General features: G+C 38.6%; 1 protein-coding gene across 4 annotated transcripts; it reads left to right on the top strand.

Annotated features, from left to right (window-relative positions):
• The first annotated feature begins 1,913 nt into the window (after positions 1-1,913).
• Positions 1,914-18,049, top strand: TSEN2 (tRNA splicing endonuclease subunit 2). Of its 4 annotated transcripts, none has more exons than XM_030569989.1 (12): positions 1,914-2,119; positions 3,318-3,541; positions 4,618-4,699; positions 4,835-4,871; positions 11,553-12,102; positions 12,358-12,435; positions 13,024-13,074; positions 13,840-13,978; positions 15,129-15,165; positions 16,169-16,280; positions 17,279-17,368; positions 17,733-18,049. In XM_030569989.1, the coding sequence occupies exons 2-12, from the start codon at positions 3,353-3,355 to the stop codon at positions 17,790-17,792; spliced, it is 1,425 nt and encodes a 474-aa protein (XP_030425849.1). In that variant the 5' UTR covers positions 1,914-2,119; positions 3,318-3,352; the 3' UTR covers positions 17,793-18,049. The 4 variants fall into 4 exon arrangements, 3 of the variants coding, with proteins under 3 accessions (XP_030425849.1, XP_030425847.1, XP_030425848.1); XR_004001316.1 differs by having other exon boundaries at positions 2,035-2,123; positions 17,305-17,368; positions 17,733-17,751; XM_030569987.1 differs by having other exon boundaries at positions 2,035-2,123.
• Positions 18,050-18,541: the final 492 nt, after the last annotated feature.

Genomic DNA, 18,541 nt, shown 5'->3' on the forward strand with positions numbered 1-18,541 from the left:
ATGACTGGCTTCTCTCCTTGTTCTTTTTTTTTTTCTCTTGTGAAAACCAGTTGAAGCTAAGCAGCAGCCAGCTTTGATTTATGTCTTTAATAAACTAAATTCAGATACCACATATTAATAAAAGTTAAAAGTATTCCCTAGATGTTTTTTAAAGTTTCCAAAAACAGTCCCATATCTCAGTCAAAGTTAATGTAACCAGAATTTCCATGGGAATTTCTGTCAGTTCAGGGTAGATGGAACTGGCTAATGTAAATAACCACAATCCCGCCTCCATCTACTGACTATATTGCCTGATAATAGAGGGCTGAGTTTTTATTTTGAAAAGGTGTGTTAAAGAAATATGACATTTTGGTGTGGACTAGAGCTAGTATTTGACAAGAGAACTTTATGAGATGAGTTTGTGGAAGCTAGAGACGAAACTAAACTTAAATTTGTTATTAAACTAAATGTTGTGGAATCTTAGAAGTTTTTCTTTTGTATACAATCCAAAATGAACTAAAAGTTCTACTGGAATACATTGTTAGCATATAATGTTGTGACTCACATCCTTGAGAAAAAGGAAATGCTACATGTGCAAATAGTTTTACAGAAGTTTACACCAGACTGAGTTTCTATTCCTTCTAATAAGCCCTAAGAATGTGAAATAGTTACCCAAGGGTATATGCTCCTCCTGGTTTAAAGGTAACTTGTAGCAGAGTTGCAAGTGAGAATTCTGAAGCCAATGCTTATTTTCATATTACTACAGATATGCCAAACCCACACAAAACAAAACCACAGAAATTGGGCTTGTTTTGGGCTTAATTGACTTGTGAGTTGCTTGTTGGCTAGTTTTGGGGTTGTAGCTTATTGGGCTTGTAACTTGTTGCTTCTATTTTTTTTATTGGCTCCCGGTAAGTGGGGCGAGGGAGGAGTCAGGGGTGTACATCACAGTCCCAGACTGCAGGGCAGGATGATCTAGTCACAGAGTGTTTGGGTTCTTAGGGATTGGCTTGTTTTGGCCTCAGTTTTGAAATGGGATTAGCTTGATTTTTGGCTTATTGCGAAAGTCTGGGTGCTTATTTACCATGTGAACGTTGGCAACTACCCAGAATGCTGTAGTTCACAGATGAGGCTGTTGGTTGAGATTGGAGAATGAACTAAAAGGTTTGACATGTTTCTGGGAACAATTGCTTTCTGTGTATTGTGGAAGAAATGAAAAAAGTATTTTTTGGTTTTAACCTATCTGATAAGTGAACCAATGTTCATAGTAGCTTAACTGAACTCTGTGCAGAAGGGTATGTAAAATTGAGTCTCCACAGAAAGAAATAGTTGTATAGCAAATGTAACTAGATGAGATTTCTGTTTGGTTTTATCCGCAAGTTATTTCTCTGAAAAAAGCAACTGGTCAATAAAAACTGTTCCAACTCTTTACCCAGGCCGGCTTGTGCCAGCCCTGTAGGTGTTATTGCAACAGCGCTGATCATCACGTGGGCAGGAGGCTAGGAGCGGCGCTACCCTACCCTGCCGCCTCGCCTTTCCTGCGCGAACGCGGCTTTGGCAGCCTCGGGCGGGGCGACCGCCAGGGGGCATCCCCGCTCACAGCCAGGCTCTGTGGGAGCGGTGCAGAAGGGGGACGAGGGATGTGGGGTCCCACCATAGCCCGCCCCGCCGTGACATGGGGTGATAAGGCCCCTGCCCCTGAACTATGGGGCGGACCGACGACGACGCCTCCCTCACTTTGCAGCGCGCGGCATTTTGTTAATTTGGGGGCGGTCCATCGGCCTGCCCTTCAGCTTCCCGCGGTCCCATAGCCAGCCATGTGCGCATGCGCGGAAGCTAGCGCTAACTACTTCCAGCCTTGGCACCCTGCTCTCCAGCGCATGTGCGCGCGAGAAGCCGAGGCCTGAGAGAGGCTGGTCTTAAGTCTAAGAGGTCGCGTCGCTCCATCTCGCCGGTTTGTTTTGCGACGCCGTCGCCGTTTTACGGCCCCGTGGTTGCTATGGTAACGGAAGGGCGCCTAGTCTGGAAGAACCGGCTCTTGTGGCGTCTGGGGCTCTCATTGGGCCGCACGTGACAGGGCTCAGCCTCAGCCGCCGCCACCGGCATAGGGGCGCCGGCGAGAGTCGCCCCGCGCCTCAGAATAGGTGCGTGGCCTGTACGCATGGTGTACACAGGGATAGAACATCACGCCTCGGGCCTCCCTTGGTCGGGTCCTGCCCGGGGGGTGGAAGCGCCCCGCGGAGAGGAGACACCTGCCAGGACCTCCTGATGATGCCTGCCGATATCCCAGTGAAATAGTGACTGGACAGGGCCTGTCCCCTCTGCCTTCGTTATTTGCGTGCTGCCGTAAACATACCCAGTGACAGGTGGGGAAAGGCAATGCCTGATTCCCGCAGCCCGGCACAGGGTGTTGCTGCTTACAGCTGTGCAAAGATGTTAAAAGTCTGGTGGGAGTGGAGCAGTCTGACCTGGTTGTGATTTTTACATCCACTTTGCAGAGGCCTAAGTTATACAGGGTGCCCAACGGTAGAGAATAAGTCAGCGTGTGTTACAAATGTTAGCTAGCTGGTTATTTGGTTTACTGGTCTCCCACAGGATGAATACAGCACTTTTAAAAATGTTTGGCTATTCCTTCCCATCTTTTCGTTCATGTGTGCTATATTGTTGATGGGTTTGTGGCAGTAGGCATATCTTTAATAATAATAGTCAACATAGAAATGCCCTCCCTATTACCTTGTCTACACTATTGAGAGAGAGACAACAGCCTCTGATTTGCCACCAATGACACTGTTTGCCCATTTGTCAAATTTTTGGAGAGTACTATAGTGCTATTTCCTACACCACTACTTACACATGGAAGGAGCGTTCAGTAAAAACAGAAATCTACAAAACACATTGTTCTTTTTTTAAAGCTCTTTAAAATCCTTCCATTTTGTCATGATGCCTGCAAAACACTTAACAATAGTTAGGCAGTATGCTGGGATTGGTGCTCATTGTAACTGCCTTACTGTTACCTTGTGCTACCCTGTCTGTCATATCCATCTGTTGTCTCTCCTCTTAGATTGTAAACTTTTTTAGACAGGGACTGTTTCTTTGCTATATGTTTGTACAATGGATAGCATAATGGGACCCTGACCTTTAGGTCCAACTGCAATATGAAAAATGAGAATAACTTGTTAAAGAAATATTTCTTGGTGTATAGTCTAGTGATTAGAGAATGGGAGTTGAGAGACCTGGGTTTTATTGGTGATTTGCAATGCAGGCAATGATGTCCCGATATGTAAAATAAATCAGCTTCTGAAATATTAAAAATGTATTTTTCTGCTCTTTGTCTTTAGTTTATCATTGTTTAGGGAAAGGTTACTATTGGAAAATGGTAGAAGCAGTTTTCCATGCCCCGAGAAGGAAAAGAAGAGTGTTTGAGTCATATGATTCTCCATTCCCTATTCCTGCCTCCCCAGAAGACATCTGTGGAAAGTATTTCAAGATATACCAGGCTGAAATTATTAACAACAATGTAATTGTGAGGAACCCCAAAGATATAGAACAGCTGTATAGCAAGGTAACATTCCATGTTTGAACTCTCTGTTCAATGCTTGCTATTTGTGGTATCGCTAACCTTCTCTGTAAACAACATTCTCTAGCATAATTTGATCTGTGTTACATATGAAATTTATAAGCATTTTATTCCTAACATGAAAAAAGATATTTTAGAGTAAAATGGCAATACAGCATCAGAAATCATAAAACTAGCAATAAAGATAATTCTTTATTCCCAATGATAAGGTCAGTAATAAGGCAATAGAATAACAAGGTCAATAGGATTTATAGTAATTAGTACTGTATTTGACTGAATATCATGCAAGGACTTGCCTGTTCTTGGAACCTCACTTAATCATAAGCATAAAAATAATATATTCTAAAAATTATTAATAATGCCTTGATTAAAAAAACTATTGAAGTTTTATGCTTGTGCAATTGTTTAGGATTAATAAAGAAAACATTTTTAAATGTCTAAACTCTACATGCCTAATGTTGGATTAATTGTTAGATGTTTAGTAACAAACCTTAGATCAGTCAGGAAACTTAAGGTGTTGCAGAATGTAGTGGCCTGCCCATTAAGTGGCCGCACATGTCACTGGTACTCCGTGATATGTTGTGAATACCTTTTTGGTTTCTGAATTGAATTTAAGGTGCTAGGTTTGATTCATAAGCCACAAATCATTTGGTACCTCACTACTTGAAAGATCGCCTCTATCATTGTGTCATACTACCACAGATGAAATTGGCAGTGGCACTTAAGCTGACTACCTCTCAATTTAAAAGAGAGGGGGCTGTTGGTAGTACATTCTCTGTGAAGGGACCCTAAGCTTTGCAACAGACTTTCACTCCTATTCTAAAATAGCCAATATCTATTGACCTTCGCAGCATTCTGCAAGACATTTATTTACATGAGCTGCTGCAGGGGTGGTCCTTTGAGAAAATTCACGTTTTGGGGTGGGTGAGTTTGGTGTTCTGTGGTTGATCTAATTGTGGTTTTGTAATTTATGATAGGGGCATCTAGATCTTCAGATAGATATTCTTTTTTATTTTTTGTATCAATAATTCTGATCAACTTTTTTCCCCCTGCACCTGCAGGGCTATTTTGGAAAAGGTATTCTTTCAAGAAGCAGACCAGAATACAATATTTCAGACCCTTTATTGGTTGCTAAGTGGCAAGGTAAATCATACTACTTTCCACTCTCTTGACAGTTTAGTAATATCCACTTGGTTTGTTCTAATTATTAATTGCAGATGCATGTAGATCGTTGCATTGCAAAAACACTTGTAAATAACATTTTCTCTTTTAATGCAGATGCCAAGATAAACATGCCCATACTCTCATCAAAAAAGTAAGTGCAACTTTCTTACTGTATCCTAAGTTTGTACAGTAACAGTTCATTTGGCTTCATGTTTTAGCCCAGTGGTTCCCAAACTCGCTTGTAAAAAGGCCTATTCACATAGTTTTGTTTCTCTTCCTTGTTTCCAGTTCCTAAAACGTAAAGACAGATAAAATATTAGATAACATTCCTAGCATTGTTTTTTCCATGTAAGCTTTGGGAGTTTTGCTTGAGTAAGCAGTGCGAATTAGAGCCAAGAGTGTATTCACTATAATATGAGCAACCGATTCATGATTATATGAACATAGAAGAAACCCTTTATACTTCTGCAACAAAAAGGGGAGATTATTCTGGGGCAGGCTGTTTTTAATAGTTTTCCTATTTGCTTACTAGGTTCATTCAGAATGGGCAGAAACAGTCTTTAATGCTTAAATACAATTTTAATGTTTTACATAAAATTTTAATCTGACAGAGTGTGATCTTTTTCCTGAGTTTGCCTGCATGATGACTTCAGATTTAGCACTTTGTTTATTATGCAGAAAATAAATTAGGGAATTGGTGGGGTTTTTTTGTTTTAAATTCAACCAACTAGTTTAAGAAACAACCAGTGGGGGGTGTAAATTAGTTGCTGTATTTTTCATACCCATAGGATTACAAAATGTAGTCTTTTATAATTACCATTTCAAGTTAAAGAAAACACATGCCAAATGGTTCTTTCGCGCCCCCCCCACCCCCACCAATAATCAGTTGTAGGCTATTGCAGATATACATATTACCAATATTTATTTTGTGGTAGTGCAATTAACCACTTCAGATCTCAGTAGGCATCGTGACAGCCCTGTTATTGCAGGGGATACAGCATGCTTCATAGCACTATGTACTGTAAGTGCTATTGTATGGTAATCAAGTACAGTACAATAAAAGTTTTGTCTATTTTATTTGGTGATGAAAGATATAGAACCAGAGCCATCCCTTGGGTAGAGCGAATCAGGCTCCACGTTTGGGCGGTGCAATTAGCCGGCGTGGTCGGTCCCAGAAGAGATGAATCCGTCGCCTCCATCTGAGCCCCACACACGCACACTTGCTCCAGGCCCTGCACTTTGGGGTGCCCTGCAGGCTAGTGCGACTGGCTGGCGCGGTCGATCCTGGAAGGGAGGAATCCATCACTTCCACCCTGGGCCCTGCACTCCTCTAGGGACAGCCCTGTATTGAACAACCTTATATAATATGACAGTAACATTTATATATGCTGATCAAATTTTTTAACAGTTTAAAACCGGTCTGTAGTAAATAGCATTGGATGATTCATGGCTTTCCTTTTGAAGAAATTTTGAAGGGGAGGGATTTGAATTTCATGTTCATCTGCATAACTTGTTTTGATTTTAACTGTTCTTATAGTGCTTTTGTTTCCTACTTAATTGCCATCTCTAAATTTCAGTTGGGGAAGTAAAGTATTTTATTACTACTACTACTACTTGCACTGTTAGTTTTAAAACTATGTAGCTGGCTGTAACTGTCTTTATAATTATAACAGTAGTTAGGGACTTTTGTCTTAAGTTAGATATCAAAATAATCTCCTATAGAATAACATTTGTCAGTTTAAAAATTCCACTTCTCTCTGAAAATTCTATGCCCACTGTTACAAGTAAGAACTAGAATTATGATAATTGGAAAAGATTAGAAATGATTTTTAACAACACTTTATATTTATTTCCCCTCTATAGTCAGTCAGTTTCTTCCTGCTTGTGTGCATCTCTTACACAGCAACAGCAAGACAGAGAAAAAGTGTTAAAAATAAGAAACTGCGATTGCATAGTCACATAATTGGCAGAGAGACACAAGTCTCTCATGTTCATAAATGCAAAGTAATGTACATTAGAAAACATAATCTCAACTATACATATGAAATGATGGGGTCTAAATTAGCTGTTACCACTCAAGAAAGAGATCTTGGAGTCATTGTGGATAGTTCTCTGAAAACATCCACTCAAAAAAGTGAACAGAATGTTGAGAATCATTAAGAAAGGGATAGATAATAGGACAAAGTATCATATTGCCTCTATATAAATCCATGGTACACCCACATCTTGAATACTGCGTGCAAATATGGTCGTCCCATCTCAAAAAAGATATATTGGAAAAGGTTCAGAAAGGGCAACAAAAATGATTAATGGTATGGAATGGCTTCCATCTGAGGAGAGAGTAATAAGAGTGGGACTTTTCAGCATGGAAAAGAAACAATGAAGGCAGCGAGAGGGTGAGGTGGATATGATAGAGGTCTATAAAATCATGACTGATGTGGAGAAAGTAAATAAGGAAGTGTTATTTACTCCTCAGTACACCAGAACTAGGGGTCACCAAATGAAATTAATAGGTAGCAGGTTTAATAAAAACAGAAAAAAATATTTATTCACACAACACACAGTCAACCTGTGGAGCTCTTTGCCAGAGGATGTTATGAAGGCCATGACTATAACAAGGTCCAAAAAAAAACTAGATAGCCATTGATAGGTCTATCCTCTATTAATTTATTAGCCAGGATGGGCGGGGATGGTGTCCCTAGCCTTTGTTTGCCAGAAGCTGGGAATGAGCGACGAGAATGGATAACTTGATGATTACCTGTTCATTTCCTCTCGAGTACCTGACATTGACCACTGTCAGAAAACAGGATACCGGGCTAGATGGACCTTTAGTCTGACCCTGTATGGCGGTTCTTATGCAGTGCCTGAAATTATTACAAACTATTAAAAAACAAAAAAACAAAAAAAAAACCCTAGATTTCAAGTTGATGTCCTTTTAGTTTGGATTTATCTTAAAGATTAGTAAGACTTTTTTTTTTTTAATATATTTAGGAGTTATAGTCCCGTATTCACTTTTGTACCCTAGACCTTCAGTTTGTACTTGCACTGATATCTTTGACCAAGATATTTTCAAATTTCAAATAGCTGTCTTTAACTAATGTTTGGCCTCAGAGGATCATATGGCCTTGCTGGCGTGTTAAAAGAAAGAAAGAAGCAGAAATCCCACTCCTGTGGCTGCCAAATAGCTGGAGTTGGAGTTCTCCCTGCAGCTAACTTTTCTTTGTTATTGGAGGATTTCATGGTTGATTTTGAAATGTGTATTGGAACCCTTTTCCCAATCATTATTTGAAGAATTGGGGTGACTTATCTGAAGTGTCTTAGTTTTTCACAAAAACAACAGTTCTAAACAGTCTGAATAAAAATCGTGTCCTTTCATCAATTTTTTCTTCCTTGTTATCTGTGATGTCATAATCCTACCAGTTTTCCATTTGCAATAGTGTCTTCCATAATAGACAAAACCTGAGTATCTAATTAAGAAAGAAAGCAGAATTTTTTTATTTTGGGAGGCTTGGGGGTGGAACAGCGAGGCTTTCAAATCTTTATACATCATAAAGGAACAAAGAGAACATGTCCAGTTTTTTTGCCATTTGCACTTTAAGGCTTGCTATTTAGTAGACCTTCTTAAAGTACCTTCGAATTACCAAATACTTCAGATTTCAAACTGTAAAATTATAGGTATGTCACAGTCTTAGGAGATATAAATGTATAGAGTTATTTAACTCATTTAGGAAATGTTTTTATCTTGCTGATCTTCCTTGTGTTCCCATCTCCTGTTTTAGAACTGCAAAAAGAAGTAAAACAAACATTTTTTTTTTAATTTGGAAAGACCTTTCCAGATCTTTATCATATTACTGTTGATAGCCTGTTCAAATCACATTTACAAGACCGCTCTTATTCAATTATAAACTATTTACAATAGTATCACTTAGTTTACTTTTAGAATGACCTTTCCAAGGGCATTTCTGAATAAGTTGGGCCTAAATATATCCAAGGCACAGCACCCTCAGATACTGATGCATTGATTTGAAACTGAAATTCTGCAAAGATTTGTTCGTAGCTGAGAACTAGTTCGGGACATATTTTGGCATTGGTCTTCAGTGTTCTATTGCCAGCTGTTTAAATCAGCATCCTTAAATTCTACTTTTAGCTACCAGTATAACATATGATGAATGTGAACACTGTTTATATAAAGTCTTCACTGCAGTAGTTGGTAATCATATTGGGCCTGATCTTGAAGTCCTTTCATAGGCAATACCTCCTTTAAGATTTGGTTGAGTGCGTACTGCAGAATTCGGCCTTTAAGCTTTACAGTGTGCTTAGCTTTCATATAGCAGCTTTAGGAAGTGTCTTCTCTTCAGACTTCATTTGTTCCAGATCCACTTGTACTTGGGTTGAAACACTGGTTAGTCTTTTCTTTTAAATACATTCAGAATTTAACTAAGATTTAAAAGGTGAATTAGTCCGGTATAATTTTTTTTGTAGGTTTCATGTTTAGATAAGTTTGTGTTGTTCAGCTGCTTGTTAAGAAGTGCCATCTGTTATTCACTTAATCCTCACTATAACATTATCTTTGGGATCCCAGCATGTAGCTATAAGTAAATATGTAATTTATTTTTAAAATATAGAAAGCTTAATGTTATGGTGATCTTGAGTTGGGTGTATTTTCTACAGTATCACAGCACTATAGAATATCAAAGAGTCCTATAAATTGGTTACTCTCCATTTTAACTAGTGTGTTGGATCAGTTTAAAAAACATCCCTTAGTTGATATATAAAACATATTTTAAATTTAAAAATGAATTATGGAAGCATTAACATTCATTTCTATATTGTATTGTTGGTTTTAATTAGAGCTGTCGATTTTAATTGCAGTTAACTGATGCGATTAAAAAAAGATCACCATTAATTGCACTGTTAAATAATAGAATACCAATTGAAATTTGTTAAATATTTTGGATGTTTTTCTACATTTTCAAATATATTGATTTCTGTTACAAGACAGAATACCAAGTGTACAGTGCTCACTTTATATTTTTATTACAAATATTTGCACTGTAAAATGATAAACAAGAGTATTTTTCAGTTCACCTTATACAAATACTGAAGTGCTATCTCTTTATCATGATAGTGTAACTTAAAAATGTAGACTTTTTTGTTACATAACTGCACTCAAAAACAAAACAATGTAAAACTTTAGAGCCTATAAGTCCACTCAATTCTACTACTTGTTCAGCCAGTTGTTAAGACAAACAAGTTTGTTTACATATACGGGTGATACTGCTGCCTCATTATTTACAACAGGGGTAGGCAACCTATGGCACGTGTGCCAAAGGCGGCACACGAGCTGATTTTCAGTGGCACTCATGTTGCGCAGGTTCTGGCCACCGGTCTAGGGGGGCTCTGAATTTTAATTTAATTTTAAATGAAGTTTTTTAAACATTTTTAAAACCTTATTTACTTTACATACAACAATAGTTTAGTTATATATTATAGATTTATAGAAAGAGACCTTCTAAAAATGTTAAAATGTATTACTGGCACGCGAAACCTTAAATTAGAGTGAATAAATGAAGACTCGGCACACCACTTCTGAAAGGTTGCCAACCCCTGATTTACAATGTCACCTGAAAGTGAAAACAGGCATTTGCATGGCACTTTTGTTGCCGGCTTTGCAAGGTATATTCGTGCTAGATATGCTAAACATTCGTATTTCCCTTCATGCTTCAACCACCATTCCAGAGGACAAGTGTCCATGCTGATGATGGTTTCTGCAGGGCGGACCGACACATGTTCATTTTCGTCGTCTGAGTCAGATGCCACCAGCAGAAGGTTGATTTTCTTTGTTGGTGATTTGGGTTCTGTAGTTTGGAGTGTTGCTCTTTTAAGACTTCTGAAAGAATGCTCCACACCTAGTCCCTCAGATTTTGGACAGCACTTCAGATTCTTAAACTTTGGATCCAGTGCTGTAGCTGTTTTTAGAAATCTTACATTGGTACTTTCTTTGCATTTTGTCAAATCAGCTGTGAAAGTGTTCTTAAAACAAACATGTGCTGGGTCATCATCCAAGACCGCTAGAACATGAAATGTATGGCATAATGCAGGTAAAACAGAACAGGAGACACACAGTTCTCCCCCAAGGAGTTCAGTCACAAATTTAATTAACACATAATTTTTTTAACAAGCATCATCAGCATGGAAGCGTGTCCCTTGGAATGGTGGCTGAGGCATGAAGGGGCATATAAACGTTTAGCATATCTGGCACGAAAATACCTTGCAACACCGGCTACAAAACTGACACGCAAACGTGTCACGTGTCAACTTTCAGGTGACGCAAATAATAAGGAGGCAGCATTATCTCCTGTAAATTGTAACCAAACTTATTTGTCTTAGCGATTGGCTGAACAAGAAGTAGGACTGAGTGTACTTGTAGGCTCCAAGGTTTTACATTTGTTTTATTTTTTAATGCAGTTATTTTTTTACATAATTCTACATTTGTAAGTTCAACTTTCATGATAAAGAGATTGCACTACAGTACTTGTATGAAATGAATTGAAAAATACTATTTTACAGTGCATATATTTTATTAAGTGAGCACTGTACACTTGGTATTCTGTGTTGTAATTGAAATCAATGCACTTGAAAATGTAGAAAACATCCACAAATATTTAAATGGTATTCTATTATTGTTTAACAGCATGATTAAGAGCAATTAATTTTTTAATCATGCGATTAATTGTGATTGTTTTAATTGCTTGACAGCCCTAGTTTTAACCTATTAGTTGAACAGTACTCTGTCCTAGAATCTTCCACTTCTTGTTTCTCCATTATCCAGGTACGAATGTCATCTAGAATGGGCTAAAAGCCTTATGCAAGAACAAGGACTTGATGACTGCTCCATTAACAAAATTCTTGAAAATTATATTAAGCCATTTGATCTGCCTTTTATGAAAGGGGAAGGAGAAGTTGCACAAAATGATGACTCTTACTGCAGAATGGCTGCAGAAGTGGAAAACGTAGAAGATGGAATGAAACTTTCAAGAGATTCTTCCATAAATAATGGAGATTCAGCAGCACCAAATGTTAAATGTCATAACATGAGTATAGACTGCAAGAAAGCTTGTTTGGAAGGTGATTCAGCTTACGATGATCCATTAGTGAACTATGGCTCTGAGGAACTGTATCCATTGGACACTAAAGCTATAGTTAAAGTACATTGCCAAAAACATGATAATTTTATTGTGCACTGTGGCTGCAAGGCCGAAGACTATACCAACCAAGTATTTCATAACCAAGGGAAAGAATATGCTTATGAGTATGTATTGGTGCAGGAAGAAGAAAGCAAATTGTGTCATGAAGATGAAGCAGCAAATGATAAATCAAATGTAAGCCAAGCGAGTTGTCTTTTTCAGGGGTAACTTATTTTATTTTACTAAATAAAGTCCATGTGTTCTTTTCACAATTCAGTATTGTTGTTGATTTAAATGTTCATCTATATAGTAAATAAATCACTAATGTTTAATGAGAAGTTAAGGTGGAATCTAAGATGTTTGAAAAATGTCATTTGAATGCAACACACGTATTTCCTTTTTCTTTGGTTGCTCCTTTATAATTTTATTTTTATACTTTTTTTCTTTTAGTTAATCAAAAAGGAAAAATTAGTATGTAGAAGAAATCCATTTAGGATTTTTGAATATTTGCAACTCAGTCTGGAGGAGGTATGTTTAAATATTGTGAATCTTCTTTTTCTTCTAAAAACAGAACAAAGCACTAATCTATGCAATAAATACCTCTTTCTTAAAGAATGATTTGTCTTTGGATTAAAAAAAAAAGTTTGCACTGTTTTTGGTAAATTTACTAATACTTTTAATGATCTGTAGATTACATGGACATATAGTGAAAGACATTCAAGGGATCAGTCCTGCAGATTTTATGCATATGAATAATTCCATTTATCTCAGAGTGGCTAGTCACATGAGTAAGGGCTACAGGAACAGACCTATAAATTTCACATACAATCCTGTATCCAGTTTTTCTTCCAAAAATATCTATACACACTGCTTTAATTAGAATACAGTATCTGCATATGCTACTCTCCTGTGAGTAAAATTCTGATAATGCTGGTTTATCTTTAAAATCACAATGACATACTTCAGAGGTGATTCTCTGGGAATGTGTCTCTTTCAGTGGCTTTCAAACTTCTCTTATGCGATAATTCTAGAGTTTGGTATAACATGTTAATCTTTTGTACAGGTCTCCATGTGATACAGACAGAATATTTTAACTTACTCGTTTTACGTTTTTAGGCATTTTTCTTGGTCTATGCTCTAGGATGTTTGAGTATTTATTATAACGAGGTAAGATGTTACATTTAGTTATCTGCAACTTTTACTCTGAAAGATGCAAAATACTATTGACTTAGATATAGATCACTGTCTCAAACTTCCAACTACTATGACAGAATCACATGCTGCTAATCTCAAAGGCAGCAACTACCAACTAGAGGGATTTGGAAATTTTCTATTTAGTTGTCTATTTGTGTAGACATTAGAATATTGTCCATAAACTTTGTGCAGTGCTTTCTATTTAGCAACAAAATACAGATAAACAGGTACCTTCTGTGGAAGAAAGTCTTGTGTGTGGAGTTGGTGGGAGAAATACAAGAGAAAAGAGGTGTGTGGGAAGAAGTATGTATAGGAATGTCCCTCCCTTTTGTGAAAAAGTTTGCAGTTTGAATTGTAACCAACTGTCTTTCATAACAAACAATAGCTTTTATTTTTCTTTACATATATCATTGGTGTAGGGTTCTTGCTCTTGAGTCCTGAGCCACCAACATGCGACCTAGCAGAATTCTGGTAGCTCAAAGGTTGTGGGGTTTTGTTTTTTTTTGATATTGATTGGTAAACCCCTATTGAAGCAGACTTCTGTTGCAGACAATGGACCCCCATAGTACTAGCATCTCAAATGTAGTCCTTTTGCAATGGGATTGTAATGTTTGGTACTTGAATAGAATATTCTACTAAAGACACTGTTTTATGTGTCAACATTTCCTGGGTATTTCCCTGTAAGTAAGAGCAGCAGGTTAGTGTAATAATACTAATGTATTTGGTTATGATTTTTAGGAACCTTTAACTATTTTGAAGCTATGGGAAGTTTTTAGTGAAGTGCAACCTAACTTTAGAACTACATACATGGCGTATCACTACTTCCGAAGTAAGGGATGGGTCCCCAAAGTAGGACTGAAGTATGGAACCGATCTCTGTGAGTAGTTTCCTTTCAAAAATGGAATAGCTTTTAACTAAATCTTTAATAGCCAGTGCACCACTTAAACTTGACATTGGGGCTGTAAAAGCAGAGCAGATCTCCACAGCTCCTGTGTGGAAGATGACTCTCCATGCTGGTTAGGCTATAGGCTAGCAGATAAGGTATTAATACAGGCAGAGGCTATGGTCTGCCCCTGTGCAGATTCTTTGGTACCAAAACAGGCTGTAAGTGAGTTGGAGACCTGTAGCTTTGGCCTATAGGCTTGATATTAGCTGTGGAACTGCACTGGAATTCTCCTCATGAGCCAATCCACCCCCTCTGCAGAGAAGCCCAAGTAGAATTAATGAGTGTTTGGAGTAGTAAGCTTTCTCTGTTTTCACAGCCTGATTCAATTCCTGTTGAATTCTACAGAAATCTTTCCACCAACAGTGGGAGTTGGATTGGAGCATATACTGGAGTTGTAATTCAAATCATTTATTTTTGTTTTGTTATGCTTTCTTCCCAAATGGACATATTCAGTAGTGTCCATACTTCCATAGTAAATAGCTTAAGAATTGTTAAGTAATAATTTCTTGATTACAGTTTTGTAGTTTGAAATGAGTGATGGTATAATTTATCCTTGAATAGAAAATTGTTAAATGATGGCAAACCATGAAGAAAAGCATGTCTGTATAAAATAACAGAATGCTTCTTTCCATTCAGATGAAACTACTATAAGACTCTTAAGGAATGTTTTTGTGTGTGCACTGGGAGTTAACACACAATCCTTATGGTATAGAAGTTGTACCTGAATGCAATTTCTTCACTGTCCACTTAAATAACCATTATAATAGGTGAAATGTTGGTATTGGTTGCCTGACATCTACATGAGTTTATTTGAGCTTTTTCTTTAGCAGTTTGCTTTCTGGTCTGAATTTTGTTTCCTATCCACTTCGTACAGCACTGGCTTTTGACATGTGCCATGAAATTAAATAGGATCAGCTGAAGCTGGTTGAAAGGGTTCAGCCTCACTCCTCTGATTCAGCAATAGCTTGGTTATGTAATGGATATGATTATTAGTCATTTATAAGGGTTCTGATCTCTGAAACTGAGATCCAAAATTGGGAATTCATGATTCTCTGACTAATACAGTGTTTCTTTTTTGCAGTGCTATATCGAAAAGGTCCCCCCTTTTACCATGCAAGGTTTGGCATTCACTTTATATTCTGAATATAAAATACTTACTCTGCATTTGACTAGTGTGATTTAACTTCCATTTTTGTTTCAATTGAATGAATACAATTTTCTCGCTTTCCCACCCCCCTTTTACTGGGATATATTTCTCCTAATTAAAAGTATGATTTTCCTGCCTTGTACCTTCTACACCCAAAACAAATTTTTCTAACCAGGAAGTTTAAGCATGCATGATAAGCAAATATTTTGAATCAACATGTCATTTTACTAGAAGCACAAACAAGAAGTTTGAGAGTGAGTTAATATACAGATATTTAAGAATATAATTGAAGACTACAGAATGCCTCCCTGGGCATCTCTAGATGTCGTATGTACTGATTGAAATCAGAAAAATGATCTTTTTTTATTATGGATGATTTAGGTAATGTTGGGGGTAACCTAGGGGAAAAAGCCCATAACTCATTATAAGTGATCTCCATTCCTCTGCCAATTAATTTGCATGCCTAATTAGTTATGGGATGTGAATGAAAGATGGACACATTCAAGAGAACACTGTTGAAAGAAGAGAAGTACAATGGTGGGGTGAGGTAGGAGCAGTGGGGTGAGGAACTATCATTCACTGCATCCACCATATACCTTCTCCATCGAGTGCTTAATTTGTAACGAAAGAAGTAGTGGGACTCGAGCAATTAGGTGCCAGGACTCAAGCAATTTTTTTACTTTCATAACTGACATGGCAAGCTCAGAGGTGCCAGTGCTATGAACTGCCAACCCTAGAGGTACCAGACTCAGCCCTGGCAAGGCCTGGCACAAATTAAGTATTGCATCCACCACTTCCTCTCTGTCTAGCAGAAACAGATGCAGGTCTTATGCTTGTCTGCAGCCTACAGGTTTGCTGTTTGGCTATGACAGTCACAATAGCCAAATATTCTCAGACTGAAGTTTTTAAATTACAGGATTTTTAAGTGACCATATTTTTCTCTTTGTCATCTGTTCTTTGGGTTTATTTTCCAGTTACTCAGTCATTGCTGAACTGGTTAATGACAACTTTGTAGGGTCACTGCGCAGACCGCTCAACTGGATGTCTTTGTCTGGCTTGAACAGAACAACAATGAATGTTTCTAAGGTAACAACATAAGATACTGATTCTGCATCTAGAAATAGTTTTAACTGGTAAATGTAATAGTTTAGCTTGGAGATGTTTTGTGGAAAAGCAACACTGGACTTGGATCAGAATTTGAGTTCTGAGCATGATTGCTTCATATTTAGGCTGGGGGCAGCACACACTAGTAGTGTTTGAATACATCCTTTCCTAGCCAGTATTTGCAGCAATGTTCATAGGTTCTAAGGGATCCACATCCAGGTCTCCTTGGTTGGAGTGGGAGAGTCACATCTGTGCAGGCTCTTAGAAAGGAATGTCACTCCAGGACTTCCCCATTCTACACCCCTTTATTTCCCCCAATAACTTTCAAACTCACACTCCAAACTTCCTTCCACCCAGGGGCGGCTCCAGGCCCCAGCACGCCAAGCGCGTGCTTGGGGCGGCAAGCCCCGGGTGGGGCTCTGCCGGCACCGCAAGGGCGGCAGGCAGGCTGCCTTCGGCGGCTTGCCTGCGGAGGGTCCGCTGGTCCCGCGGCTTCGGTGGACCTCCCACAGGCGTGCCTGCAGAGGGTGCTGGTCCCGCGGCTTCGGTGGACCTCCTGCAGGCAAACCACTGGAGGCAGCCTGCCTGCCATGCTTGGGGCAGAAAGATCCCTAAAGCCGCCCCTGCTTCCACCTCCACTCACCTGCCCAAATAGGAAAGTATTTTGGATGTGCAAACTTCTAAAAGGTTACCAGTACTATATGACCTGTCTATATAGATAATTCTACTATGCCACATGAGTGGTAATGTCTGACTCAAGGCAGATACACGAATGGGTGTGTTCTCTCCTCAGTTTGTATATCTAGTTCCCACTAACAAGCATTATACAAGTGTATATACCTCTTAATTTGCCTAAGAGATGAGATCTGTTGTTCAAACTAAACACCTGAGATTCTAATTTAAAACCTGTTTCAAAAAATCAGTTGAAGCTTGTACATTTGTCTCATGTAAGGAATATTTGTGTATTTATTTGTGAACAGGAACTTATGTTATGCTATTTGATTAGACCGTGTGATATGACTGAGAAAGAAATGTCATCACCAGACTGTCTAAAAAGAATTAAAGTTCAAGTAAGTTGTGCTCCGAATTATTTCTTCATCTTTGCTAGCTGAGCAATCGTTTGAGGCAGTTGAAGACTCCAGCTCCCTAGCATAGCAGCACACTTTAATTTTTGCTTTCTCTCTGGCATGTTTCAAATTCTGGAGAGCACAAGAATGTGATGTTGAGCATCCTAGATGCTGTTGCACCCCAGAGTTGGTAGAAATTGATTGGAAGGCAGGCCTGGCACAGAGATAGCTGGTCCCAAAGTTAATCTTTAAATGTAGGTTGGAGGCATCAAGAATTGCTGCTACTGAGTTATGACTGGCATGACAGGAGGGAGGGAGGGAAGCTTTTTATTTTTTGGTCTTGTAATAGTCCATGTTTCTATTTCAGGAACTGATTGTAAATCGTTGGGTCTCTTCCCGAGAGCGCAGTGAACAAGATGAACTATAATAAGATGGACTAAGAAATCCAGTGTTAAAGAAGCAAATATTATAAACAAATTAGGTTCAGAAAAGTCTAATCTTTACATGGCAGAGCTGTGCCATATTCCTATTTAAAATATTCTGAATGCATGTCTCAGTGCTGTTTAAATTGTACAGAACATGGAGTATGCTGTGTACTATCAGAGAAGGTTGTACTGAAAAAACATAATGCATAACTGTGTTTGTCCATGTGAAAAAAATTAAAGTAGTTTCTTCCCAATCCAACATACACTGGTATTCCTATAGAACTTCTAAACATATTGCTATCAAAGCTAACTGCACTGCATTACACTGTTAGCAGACAATAAGTAACAAATCCGCACACACTGGCTCCAGTTTTTTTGCCGCCCCAAGCAGCAGGAAAAAAAAAGGGGGGAAAAAAAAAGGAAAACCCAATTGAGCTGCCAACAAAGAGAGGGAGTGAAGGACTCGCCGCTGAATTGCCGCCAAAGACCTGGCCATGCCGGCCCAATAACAGATGGAATGCCGCCCCTTGTTGTCAGATGCTACCGGTGTGATGCTCTGCTCTGTTCAACGTTGATATCACTTGGCTGCGTGCGTGTGTTCCCTCTGTGTGCTGTCCCAGCTCTGCGCAGATAGCTGACACAGCAGACCCGAAGGGAAACCCCAGTGACCAGAGAGTCTAGTAAGGTACGAAGGCACATCGGCCAGGTTTATTGCCGTATTGAGCACAATAATAGTTCCCTGTAGCTTTCT

The sequence above is a fragment of the Gopherus evgoodei genome, chromosome 7 (genome assembly GCF_007399415.2).
Source record: "Gopherus evgoodei ecotype Sinaloan lineage chromosome 7, rGopEvg1_v1.p, whole genome shotgun sequence".
NCBI lineage: Eukaryota > Metazoa > Chordata > Testudines > Testudinidae > Gopherus > Gopherus evgoodei.

Excerpts from the sequence above, each read along its gene's own strand:
- TSEN2 (XM_030569989.1), top strand. The coding sequence starts at position 3,353 with ATGGTAGAAGCAGTTTTCCATGCCCCGAGAAGGAAAAGAAGAGTGTTT. Across the intron at positions 4,872-11,552 it reads CCCATACTCTCATCAAAAAA|GTACGAATGTCATCTAGAAT; the intron begins GTAAGTGCAACT and ends TCCATTATCCAG. Across the intron at positions 12,436-13,023 it reads TGCAACTCAGTCTGGAGGAG|GCATTTTTCTTGGTCTATGC; the intron begins GTATGTTTAAAT and ends TTACGTTTTTAG.